The sequence below is a fragment of the Lucilia sericata genome, unplaced genomic scaffold (genome assembly GCF_015586225.1).
Source record: "Lucilia sericata isolate MDLA Ls3-8-SP2 unplaced genomic scaffold, ASM1558622v1 Contig000063F_arrow, whole genome shotgun sequence".
Classification (NCBI taxonomy): domain Eukaryota; kingdom Metazoa; phylum Arthropoda; class Insecta; order Diptera; family Calliphoridae; genus Lucilia; species Lucilia sericata.
Window position 1 is genome coordinate 644,941 of NW_023994098.1, and position 14,056 is coordinate 658,996.

Here is a 14,056-nt window from a genome sequence, read left to right on the forward strand (position 1 = left end):
TGCTTTAGACAAAAAGTGCAATATCAAACTACAACACGGAGTTCAGCGTACATGCTGCTTGGGTATAAGTGGTGCCATGTGTACTACTTCAACCAAGGCTCTGGAAACGTTGCTAGATATTCCACCCATTGAAACATATTTAAGATATGAGGCGGCGCTTACAGGCGATAGAACAAAATCTAAGACCGTAATGGATTGTAAGAAAGCTTTAACTGAATACTCTCCCAGAGGTAAGGTTCACATCATATGGGTACCAGCCCACTCGGGAGTAGTCGGTAACGAAAGGGCGAATGTAATAGCTTTAAAAGGTAGGGAGCTCGAGACAGTTAACCTGACTAACGCGAAACCATTCGACGCAACAAAAGCTGAACTAAAAATATGGGTGAGAGAATCCCATAAGGCCTCTTGGAATAATGAAACAGTGGGTAGAAACACAAACATCCTATGGGGTGACCCTGATAAGAGCAAGACGAAAAATCTCCTTAAAATGAGCAAGTCTGAAGTTAGTATGATGGTACGTATTCTGAGTGGACACACAGGATTACGAGCACATCTATGCAAAATTGGACGTGCGGATTCAGACGAATATAGAGCATGTGGAGAGGACAGTGAAACTCTGGAGCACTTTCTTTGCCACTGCCAGGCATTCGTCGAAGTTAGATCCAAGTATCTTGGATGTGATGTTATTCCGGAAATAACATTCCTGACTAACACCGATTGGAAGATTCTTAGGAATTACGTTCAGGAAACTGAGTTTATGAACACTGAAAAATAATTCATTCAGTTCCCTTTTTTATACAATTCACCTTCGTGAGAAGGGTATATATAAGTTTGTCATTCCGTTTGTAATTTCTATAATATAATTTTCCGACCCCATAAAGTATATATATTCTGGATCCTTATAGGTAGCGGAGTTGATTAAGCAATGTCCGTCGGTCTGTCTGTCCGTCTGTGTGTTTGTTGAAATCAGTTTTTAGAGGACTCCAGATATCGGTGAGATCCGAATCTTCAATAATTCTGTTAGACATGCTTTCCAGAAGATCGGTATTTAAAATCAGCAAAATCGGTCCATTAATACCGGAGATATGAGCAAAAATCCGAGACAACCTCTGAAAATTTCATAAAAAAGACAATTTTTCCATGCTTGATATAAGCAACAACAACAACACTGCTTATTCATTGAGTATTTCGTTTCATATGTTTGGATGGCTGTGTGTTTCATTGGCTTGTGTATATTGTTTTTGTTTCTTGGTGTATTCAGTTTCGTATGTTTGGATGTCTGTTTGTTTCATTGCGTTGTGTATTTTGTTTTTTTGAGTGTTTCGTTTCTTAAGTTTGGATGCCTGTGTGTTTCATTGCCTTGTGTATATTTTTTTTGTTCCTTGGTGCATTCAGTTTCGTATGTTTGGATGTCTTTTTGATTGCATTTGTGTATTTTGTTTTTGTTTTTTTATGTATTTCGTTTCGTATGTTTGGATGCTGTTGGTTTTACTGCCTTGTGTATTTTGTTTTTTGTGTGGTTATTTCGTTTAGCGTTGTTGTTGTTCATTTTGTTTTGCTATCTCTATAATAATGATATAGTCGGGAAAAGTGAAATAAATTTAAATTTTTTGAAATTGATATTTATTAAATACATTATGGTGAAGGGTATATAAGATTCGGCAAAGCCGAATATAGCACTTTTACTTGTTTTCGTGATAAGGAGCGCACAACATGCCCGATAGTGGCCTAGGTGTATTTCTTCGGATTTGATGTTATAAACATCCTCCTATCAGCCTACCTACCTACCTAAAACACGAACATTCTCATAACGGTTCTTTAATGCTTCCCAAGCTATGGAAAAATTTTCATCAACCAAATCTAAATGTTTTATGGTTTAAAATGTTTCTCCCCTTAATTTGCTGCGTAAGTAGAACAATTTCTGTTGGAGCCATGTCGGTTTTGTTTGCACAAACAGCCTGAAACAAGTCTCTGAAGGCTGGCCATTTTGACACCCCTCCATCAAAATTTTGCATGTCACATGGTGGTAACCTAAACCTCGGCTCCCAATTGTATGACCTTTCTTGATTACTATTTTAATTCTGTTCTTTCATCATATTTATTATTTGTGACTTTATTTGGTCATACTTAGTATTGACCTCTTCGTATCGAATCGAGATATCCCCAGTAAAAACTTTCATTACATGGTAATGAAAGTTTTTAAAGTAAATTTTGGCGGTTAAAATGCCAAAATTTACTTACACAATAGCTTTTTAAGCCATTATTTTAACACGGTGATGTCATTGGAGGCAAGTACTTACCACAAACGATTACAAGTAATTTGAAAAAGTAGTCATTGAAAATCGCCTGAAAAAACGTATACAGCTTCTATATCTTCACTGGCAAGATGACTAATGATTTAGAAAGTATTTATATAATACATTATTAGTAAGACCTTATTAGACTACTTCTATGTAATCCAGACGATATGTAGTAGTCATTAAAAAGTACATTGTTAGGTAAGTAGTTACAATTGAAAGCCATTACCCAGTTTTTGTTGGGTCATCTTTGAAGTCTTCTCATATGACTCTGTTAACTTCGACTACCTTTTATCTAACTCATCCCTTTTTATCTCTAGCAGAGTAACATGTATACTTTTATTTGTAGCGTCTTCCCAACTAGTAATATAAGAAATTAAATGATAAGATATAATTAACATTTTCTTTTTAAAGCCATTTTTTTAGGAAACTTATTTCCCAAATATTTTTTTTAATTTGTCGCAGAATAAAATTTTTTTATTGTTTTTTGGTGTAGTGACTTCACTACTTTACAGTGTACTGTTATAAATAACAAAAAAACATTAATATTTTTGGATTTTTTATGAATAGGATTAGAATAAATTGAAACACGGCCAATTATTTCTTTACATTGCTCTCGGAAATGCATTTATTTGCAATTTTAGATACAAAGTGAACCTTAGTATATAAAAAATTAAACAAATAATGGATAATAATATCCTCCAAGAACTTTTGCGCTCATATGCAGTGCTATAATTGAAGATATTTCCAGGATAATCTTGTAAATAGGCTTGTATGTCACGAATTAACATAGTAGCGGGTATTACATTTGTTTAGGAGTTTATGTCGTTGATTCACCTTTATTAAAATTCCCATTATTTTTTAATCATTCGGAAAAAAATTATTCAAATAAATATTAATTTAGGTATTCAATGATAATTTTTCTTGAGAGGTTTAAAAATTAAAATAAATATTATCAAATATTCTCGTTTGCAAAAATAACTTTCGGCAAACAAGAACTTATCTTTATGTTTAACATCAGAGGTTTCTCTATGTGTATCTCAATGAAAAAACTTCCAAGCTCTCATTATCTAAGCTTGGAAGTTACGTACGTGTGAAAGAAGAAAACCAGAGAGCTCATTTGAGAGCTCGCTGCGTATGTATGCTGTAGTTATGGAAGTTCTACACGAGAAAAATACCAGAAATACCACCTACCAAATGGTGGAAAAGCTTGAAAGAGTTTATAGCACATAATTGGAATCTCTTAAAAAATGTATATATGGGTGGTAGGTCAATTATGGACCGATCAACATAAAATTAGGTAGGGAGATTTTGGATCATATTTGTATCGAATTTCATTGCTATACTCGTACTTTTGAAACAGATACACCCATTAAAGCTGTTTTTCGGGGGGCACTTGTATGGGGGCTATCCGAAAACGTGGACCGATATTGCCCATTTTCAATACCAAACAATACTTACCTAATGAGAATAATTGTAGAAAATTTCAATCCTCTATCTCGTTCCGTTCGGACTCTATCGTGCTTTCAACATACAGACAGACGAACAGACATGGCTACATCGTATTAGAATTTAATATGGACCCAGAATATATATACTTTTGTGGGTCTATGACCAATATTTCGATGTGTTACAAACAGAATGACAAAATCAATATGTGGGTATAAAAATAAATAAGAATTTTATATTGATTAACGTCTTTATTAAAAAAAAATTATTGAATATTTTTTCTGTGGATGAGAAATATAAATTTGGGATTTCTTAAAAGTGTTGTTAGTTTATTTCGTAATTTTTTTTAACAATTTCTTTTACATATTTTAGTTTAATGGGATCAGTAAAATTTTTGTTAGAATTAAATATATATGTTTGAATATAATTTTTATGGATTCAGTGAGAAGTTTTGTGTTATATATAATTCATCTATTCCAGTTTATAAAAGGATCCTATTTCAGCAAAAAATACTTGAGTTTTCGATTTTTCTGTTTAATTTTGAATTATTTTTTTTTCTGTGTATATGTTAAAATATTTTTTGGTCTGGATCCATTTTATTTTTCCGTTACAATTCAGTTAAGGATCTCTTAAATCCTTATAGTTCAGATATATGCAGAAATATACATACGTTTATTTCATTACAAATAAGTTTATGAATTTTTATTTATTTTTATACATTTTATTCAACTGATTCCAAGAAGTTGTTTCGGAACTAGTATGCGTTTCATTGAACTAGTGTAGTACCAATGTATAACTAGTGCCAAAGATCTAGTTCTTTGAAAACTCTTTAAAAGTATTTTAGAACCACAACAATGTTTCGGGTTCCAGAAGTAATGGCAACAACACTAGTTCCTGAAGTGGATCTGTTAGTTCCAAGATTTTGTTTAAGAATCTGAATCGTTCTAGAACTAGTTTTTTAGAAGTTCTCAAATTTTTCTTGGGATTGATTAATTTCCAAAACCCAAAGTAATTTACATTCGAGAAAAAAATAGCTACACAACCCAAATATGATTTTATTTATTTAAATTTTTAATACAAAATATAAAAATTAACATTATTCGTGCATTTTCGTTCTGAAGAGTAATTTTTATTCACCTTTGCCTTTTTAAAGCATATTAAATTAAATTTTGTAAAAATTTCAGGAAAATAAATCACCTCGAATTGTTCGCCTTTTAAACAGGAAGGTCTTACCGCCAAGGGACTCTAACGATTTGCCAGTGTTTACCCATATTGAAGATGCAATTCCATATTTAAAACGTGGCGGATATGCTTTTCATTGCGAAGTTGTAGACGCTTATCCAGAAATAGCAAAACAGTTTGAAGCATCAGAAATTTGTGATTTGCGTGCGGTTTCAGGTCTTTTGGTAACCGAGCTACTTAATTCAGTGGTTAATAAAAATAGCCAGTACACTGAATTGTTTCGAGTAATGTAAGTATAAAAAATACTACAATACTGGCATATCCCAAATTCTGGTTTTATTGAAACGAGACCACTGTGTCGCCTTTACCCTGAAAACTTGGCCAAAAAGGCAAAAATTAATTTAAAGAAATTTAAAATAGTGAGTATGCACTTCAATAAACAACAAAATTCTGCATAATATAGTGAATATTTCAAGACTTTAAGTTGAGATTTGTAGTTTTGAAACGATGTCAATATTTACATTTTAAGGGAAAACCCACTGCCATTTTACTAATCTGCAAACGATGGCTCTGATATTAATTTCATCGACCAAAAGACAATTGTTTTGTTAACATTTCAATACCATATTAAGCACATTAAAACTAAGGTAGCTAAGGTTCTAGTGGAACCTGTTATAGAATTGATGAAAATTTAATTCATGTGGGAGGTACCATGCTCCTTTTGCTAGTCCGATTATTTCCCGCATATTGTTCACATGGATTTCAGTATTCCTTGTGCAAGATTTGAGGATTCTAGCTATAATGGTTTCCGAGATATACGAAATTTTGTATTTAATTCATATGGGAGGGACCATGCCCCCGTTATTCGCCAATTTATTAGAAAATTGTTTACACAAATGTCAAAATTGTTTCTGCTAAATTTGAGCATTCTAGCTCCAATAGTTTCCCCGATCCGCCAACTTATTAGGCAAATACTAACATGGATGTCAAATATGTTTTTGCAAAATTTGTGCATTCTACCTCCCCGATACAAGATTTTTTTAAAATTTAATTTATATAGGAAGTACCACGCCCCTTTTCTAATTCGCCCATATTTGTCATAAATATTCGTATTGATTTCAAAGTGGGTCGGACAAAATTTGTTTTCCAGATATACGATATTTTGGTACTAACTTTATATGGGGAATAACACTCCCACTATTTCTTATCCGCCCATTATTTTTATTTTGACACTAAAGTTTATCGTATAAAATTTGGGAACAGAAGCGTTATAGTTTTCAAAATTTACGTCATTTGGCTAGCAATATAGGTGTGGGATGTGCTACAACCACTAATGCACACTAGAATTTTATAATTTAGAATTAGAAAAGACTTTATTATTATTACTGTCGTCAGCCTATAAAAATACATACATAATAAATGCTAAAATGTGCTCTCAAATATACATTTACAACTTTAATGCATTTGATCTTACATACACATGTAGTTAATAATAAAATTCTGAAAGTAATGATCTTCTATAGTTTAGGGCCATTTCAATAAATTTTGCTATATTTTTCCAATTGCAAGTACTATTAGTTCCATTCAATAGGTTTATTAAATATTGTTTTTCGAATTGTGTTTTTCCGGTAAACTTAACCCTGAATTCTCTAAGGACTGGACACTTTCCCAAAAATGGGTAATATCTTCATCCTGTTCAGTGTTACATAACCCAGTAACAAATTTTTAGACTTTAGGAAGCTAAAAAGGGGCCTAACTGCATCTGTATTCGCTTACTGTTAAGCCTTACTGAGAAGCAGGAAATAAGGGAATACCAATGATAGGAGTAATTTTATAAAATAAGCTGAAAAAAATTAAAAGCTTACTACTATCCCTTACAGAGAAGCAGGTTGTAAGTGAAGTATTTAAATAATATTTAAGCTTACTCTTGTCCCTTTCAAGGAAGCAGGTTGTACTGCAAAGACTATTGAAATCGGCAGTTTTACCGAGTCTTTTCTGGCAAAAAAACACATTTAAAATTACATAATAAAAAAATGTTTAGTCATCGAGTTGCATTTGTGCAGATAAGACGTGAAAAAAAGTGTAAAAAAATTCTTAGAAAATATAAAAAGATTTTATTATAAATATAAATCTATAAAGTGATTTTAATTAATTAATACATTTTCAATGTAAGAAATATCTTTTTTAAAATTTATTAAAGTGTGTGTTTATTATAGTGTATGTGTATTATTGCTTTTGGTTTTTCTTGTTTCTGTTTTTTAATACTTCTGCTTTTGTCCATGTTTGTGTTGTTTTGTGTTTTGATTTTTGAAATAGTTAGTTCTGTTGTTGTTAAATAATATGCCAAAAGAGGTAAATAAAAATTTATTTAATCTCTTGAAGGCAACAGAAGATAGTCCCGAAGAAATTCCAAATATCGAAATTGTTTCTAATTTTGAGAATTCAGAAGCAGATGTAATAGCTGATGATAAAAACGGGACATTAAGAGAAAATATAAGGGAATGGTATATAAAATATCGCCCATCTGTGGCAAGTACATCAGCCATTTTACATATTTTAAATAGTGTACATTCAGAAATACCATTGAGTCTAGAATCCCATGAAGAAAGGGTTTCATATAAGCAATACTGTAATATCTTCACATCAGCTATGAATTCACGTCTTCTGGAAAAGCATTAGGGAAGAGCTTTTTGTAAACAATTAAAGAAGTAATGCCATAGAAACATGAAATAAGTGCTTACTTATAGCTGTTACTCACAGCTGAATGTAATGAGTGAAAACACGCTTCATTTTTTAAAGAGTAATGCTTCCAAGTGGGAATTCGCTATGTAAAAATCATGCCTTATCGAAGCAGGTTTGTAAGGGAGAAAATAGCTTCGTTCCCTTACAAACCTGCTTGCATGTAAGCTCCAATTTTTACTGGGAAACAGCATATATTGCTACTGTTGTTACCATATGCGTTTTTTCTTAGGGGAAGTACATCTGACCGGGCTTTCAGTAGCACTGATATTTAGCTCACTTTTAGATTTTCTTCGATTATATAACCCAGGCACATAACTGGTTTATATATAACTGTTTCACTTCTTACCGCACTTTCCTTCATACTAAGATGGGTTTTTATTTTAAGTTGGGAAACAATTGCATGGATCTTCCCCAATCTATTCAGTCTTGGTTGGGATCAAACCAAAAGTAATATTAAATTCTCTACCAATGTTATTCAATTCCTTTGCTCAGAACACTTGTTTCTCTAATATTAATTTCGAGAGTATGTGTGGTAGTCTTTCTTCTAGATAGATAGATAGATAGATAGATATAATTCGGATGTAGACTTAGGGTATAAAAATGACTGCATTCCGCTCCTGTTTTAAAAATATCTTTGTAGACAGCCTGAAATATTCTCCATTTCGAACGTAATGATATATTGCACTTATTTAAGTAGCTATGCCATGTCGAATTAATGATGTTTTTGGCTGCACTATTCCTTGCATCTACATGTTTCGTAAAGGACATTTTCGGCGTTAGTATTACACCTAAATAACAAAATTTTACAGGCTCTCCTTTGTAGCACCATTCTTCATAATGTGCTAATCTACCTCCATTTCTAAATATTACCAATTCCGATTTACTTATATTCACCTCCATAGTCCACATAACACAATATATTTCGAGTTTATCGATCATATTTTGCATTACGTGCTTATCATCGGCAAGAATTACTATGTCGTAGGCATATAAAAGTAAACGGATATTTATACTGTCAATCTTTAAACCTCCTTCCAAATGATCATGTAGGTCATTAAGGTATATAGTGAAAAGCAACGGAGATAACAGACATCCCTGTTTTACACCTGAATACGTATTGAAGTAATCTGAAAGTTCGCTACCGTTTCAATTGTTGTTGTGCTTCAAAGAAAAAAGTCCTAAAATAATAAGACCTTTTATGCTGTGTTGTCATAACTAAACAATGTAAATCTAAGTCAAAAGGGAAAAACTTTTCATCAAGTCGGCGATAATATTTAGAATTTGCCGCCATTGAATATTCGGAATATGTACATAAACACGCTATACATTTGTGCATAGTTCTATAAATTCAAAATTAATTATAATTTATTAATTTATTTATAAAACTTTTTAACTTAAAGTTAAATTAAAAAAATTATATATTTAAAAAATAAAAGGAAGAAAATCTTGTTTGTATGCTGTAGCTAACTGGCAGCCACCGATCGTATTTAAAATAACCGCCGTCAGAAAATATTGCCGCTTATTTCTTATGTGCCAATCAATGTTATTATTTAAGTTTTATGACTTGTTTTTGGTATTTTTATTAAAAATATTTGTAATTTTTATAATTGCATTATTTTCAGCTGACTCAAATTTTAAATAGCACACTAACTTATGAGGGTTGCTCACAGCAGTAATATTTTTTCTGATATTCTTTTATGATATATGACTTTATGGCGACCGCGTGAATGTCCTAAGCATATATTTTCTAGAAGTTTTACAACTTTTGTTGACAAGCCTATAGCATGTAATTTATATATTAGTAGATTTTTAGAAACCTAGTCGAATGCTGCTTTGAAATCTACAAAGAAAGCATAAACTTTTTTCTTTTCATAGAATTTGAGGTGCTAAACAGTAGTCGAGCAGTCGAGTAGTTTCTACGAAATCCAGCTTGGTATTCATTTAAAACCGACATCGGCAGAGTTACCATTTCATTTTTTTTTTTGCATTCTTTGCACTGAAAGAAAAGTTTGTAACATTTTTTAGTGTTGTTACTAGTGTGTTACTTTACAGTGTACTCTATATAAAATTACAAAAAAACGTTATATTTTTATTTTGTATGAATATATATTAGAAAAAACTGAAGCATGCACTATTATTATTGTGCATTGCCATCGGCAACGCATTTATTTCCACCGTGTGATTATCCTAAGCATATATTTTCTAGAAGTTTTACAACTTTTGTTGACAAGCCTATAGCATGTAATTTATATATTAGTAGATTTTTAGAAACCTAGTCGAATGCTGCTTTGAAATCTACAAAGAAAGCATAAACTTTTTTCTTTTCATAGAATTTGAGGTGCTAAACAGTAGTCGAGCAGTCGAGTAGTTTCTACGAAATCCAGCTTGGTATTCATTTAAAACCGACATCAGCAGAGTTACCACTACAGTTTTTTTTTTTTTTTTTGCATTCTTTGCACTGAAAGAAAAGTTTGTAACATTTTTTAGTGTTGTTACTAGTGTGTTACTTTACAGTGTACTCTATATAAAATTACAAAAAAACGTTATATTTTTATTTTGTATGAATATATGTTAGAAAAAACTGAAGCATGCACTATTATTATTGTGCATTGCCATCGGCAACGCATTTATTTCCAATTTAAGATATAAGGTGAACCTTAATATTTACTCCGTGCACTTAAAACTAAATAAATAAAGGAAGATATTATGAAATTAAAAAAAATAGATTGTTAAGTTTATAAAAATATCCTCCAAGATGTTTTGCACTCATATGGATGGTCTATATGTCAATTAATTGAAAATATTATCAGGACATTGACTAAAAGCGGCTTATATTTTAATTAAACTTTTTTAAATCTTCCATTATTTATCACATTCACTCAGAAAAAATAAAATTCGCCAAACAGGAACTTATCTTCATGTTTAACATCAGATATTTTTCTGTGTGTATCTCAATCAAAAAACTTCAAAATTAAGAGAATGAGAGCTCTTATGGTGGCTCTTCGCGTATGTTTGATTTAAAATATTATTATTTTGTACCCATGATGTTATTCTTTCGTTAATTATACGCAAAAAATATCAGCTATTGAATTCATAAACGAAATACCCCCATAGTTGCAAGGTAAATTCGGATTGCCATTTTTAAATATAGGAAATATTATTGATTTTTCGAATATATCACTCACTATACCACTTTCAAATATATTATTGTATGATTTGATAAGGTGGTCTATAAATTCGCCTGAGGCATTTTGAATAAATTCATACAAATCTATCTTCTCCAGATGCTTTACCTTTCCTAATTTTTCTCGGTATCGCGTCCACATCTAATTTTGTCATTATTCTGTCAACACCTTGATCTACATTATAAGTAGTCTCATATTGAATAGCATTAGAAGTTTCCAACGGTTTGAGCAGTTTTACAAAATATTGTTTAAATTCCTCTGCTGATACCGATGATCATATTTGAAGTGTATCACCTCGCAGCTCTTTTGCGAGTTTCCACCAGTTTTTATACCCTACACCACTTTAGTGGGGAGGGTATATGGGTTTGTGCTGATGTTTGTAACATACAAAAATATTAGAATCGTTTTCTGAGTCGATTTAGCTATATCCGAAAAGGGCTTCTGAGCTCATAATTATGTTAAATATACCTGTATATCGATAAAAAGCGGCACAACTAAGTTTTATACAAGCCTTGATGACCTTGCCAAATTTCATAAAGATCGGGCCTCATTTGACCCTAGATCCCATACAAAGTTCCCTTCAGAAAATCACTTGAATGTCCAAAATTAACTTATAAACACAAATATCGCGATGAAATTCATCACAAATAAATATTATATAAATATAACTATATTCACAAAACTTTATCAGGCTTGGTCCATATTTGCCCCTAGCCCCCATATAAAGCCTCTTTCAGAAAATTAGTTTTTTATCCATAAATTGCTTAAATGTATCGGAACAATGAATTATTATGAAAAACAAGTAGGAAAGTATAGTCGGACATGGCCGACTATATGACACCCTACACCACTGAGTATGTTAAAAATTTGGATTATTTTTAATAATAAAGCATTTAAGTAGTTTACCTTAATTCTGAAATATTTTAACAATTTGTTGAAAAAAGTGTTTAGAGCTATGTATGCTGGATTTCATCTTGAAAATTGCGACCTGTACCTTACGCACAAGGTTTACATGGACAGCCAGCCGGACGGATGGACATGGCTTAATCGACTCAGAAAGTGATTATACTCCTTCTTTCTTGCTTCACAGAAAATTTTGTAATTTCTTTCTGCATTTTCAAAATTTTGTTTATCTATTGCAGGGGTCGGCAAACTTTTGAGTTTGACGAGCAAAAATTTTCTAGTTTACAAAACATAGGTTTTAAAAGAGCCACAAAATTTTAGTTTTTAAAACTTTACAAATACTTTATGAAATCACTTCAAAAACATATTTTTTATTTAATTATCTACAAGACAATTCTGCAAGGAATCTTTCTTATGGATTTTTGACTACTTTTTAAATTTTTTAACACTTGTTTATTAGAGTAGGGCGACAGAGATATCATTTCAAATAACTTTGGAAGCATATCAGGAAATGTAAAAATCACGAAAACTGATGACGCATCTTCCATAATACAGTATAAAGTGCAATAATTATATTAATTGAGCAGCAATCGTGATAAAATTTGCAAAAGTTTTTTTTTTTTTATGCATGTATGCCATATATGATATATGGCGGACATCGAATTATAATTGACCAACCCCAATATAAGGTCTACTCAGAAAATTACTCTAATGCTATGTTTCCACTTGCTTGAAATATACTAGATTTGCGCAAACCTCTTCACCTTCGTGAGAAGGGTATATATAACTTTGTCATTCCGTTTGTAATTTCCAAAATATAATTTTCCGACCCTATAAAGTATATATATTCTGAATCCTTATAGAGAGCGGAGTCAATTAAGCCATGTCCGTCAGTCTGTCTGTCTGTCCGTCTGTCTGTCTGTTGAAATCAATTTTCTGAAGACCCCAGATATCTTTGGGATCCAAATCTTCAATAATTCTATCAGACATGCTTTCGAGAAGTTTCCTATTTAAAATCAGCAAAATCCGTCCATAAACAACGGAGATATAAGAAAAATCCGAGACAACCTCTGAAAATTTCATAAAAAATAAGCAACAACAACACTGCTTATTCATTGCGTTGTGTATTTTGTTTTTTTTTTGGTTATTTCGTTTCGTATGTTTGAATGGCTGTGTGTTTCATTGCCATGTGTATGTTGTTTTTGTTTATTGGTGTATTCAGTTTCGTATGTTTGGATGGCTGTGTGTTTCATTGCCTTGTGTATATTGTTTTTGTTTCTTAAGCTACGTTCACACCTATGAAATATTTGACGTTTTTTATCAAATATTTGTTGGCTGTAATGTGAACACAAAATGTTTTTGAAGAGCAAACAAAATATCAGCTGTTTTTCGTGAAACATTTTTATTTGTCAACCTACAAATATTTTCCCAATATGAACACAATTGTTCAATTCACAATCAAGTTGTATATTGTACCTACTAAAGTGTAGTAACAGTGATTGTGAACAGATCTTTGCAGAAAGTCATAAGTTTATGTTCTCAATGGAAAAAAAAAATAATCAAAACAAATATACATAACAATGTGAAAGTATAAAAAAATCAAAAAATATTAAATTAATTAAACTTGCGAAATAAACCAAATTAATTTCTTTGAATTTTCAATTCTTTTATTTTTTTATTCCACATTTTAAACTAATAAATGAACTATTTTTAATAAAATTTTAGTTTTTTTTTTTTTGTTTTGGTAAACAGCTGTTTGTTTTTGATTTCAGTGTTACCACTTTATCGTTTTTTTATGCTAAAATCGTTTGAATTTTTTGTTTATATGTTGAAATAAACAATTGGCAACACTAAACTTTCTTACAACATTCGAAAAACATATGAAAAATTGTCGTAGGAGTTGTATAGAGCTTTTGCATAGAAAATACCAACAACATTGTTATGACTATTGTAGCAGCTGCTGACATACAACGCATACAACGCTACAACATCGATTATGAATTGAACAAATGTGAACACCAAACACGAAACATTTTTGTTTGACGTTAAAAAAATTATTTAATTAATTTACAATAGTTTTTTACAATTTCATAGAAATTTCTTAAAACAATTGACGGATAAAACAGTGAAAAAAACAAGATTTTGTTTGCAGGCAAAGAGGAACATAACAAGAAGAAGAGTTAATGCGCAATCTGTTTATATTTACTACAATGATATATCATTGAATAATAACATCAATTTATTCTATAATTTCATTTAAAATTGTTTTTCAACAAAATTTTATCACAAAAAAATACA

At 31.2% G+C, this 14,056-nt stretch overlaps 1 protein-coding gene across 1 annotated transcript in view; it reads left to right on the forward strand.

The window, feature by feature from the left end:
* The window catches only part of LOC119616243 (ionotropic receptor 75a), a 468,776-nt gene that overhangs the window by 315,964 nt on the left and 138,756 nt on the right, over positions 1-14,056 (forward strand). The window contains exon 5 of the mRNA XM_037972569.1: positions 4,931-5,217. Coding sequence (XP_037828497.1) covers positions 4,931-5,217 — 287 coding nt within the window. The remainder of the gene's footprint in view (positions 1-4,930; positions 5,218-14,056) is intronic.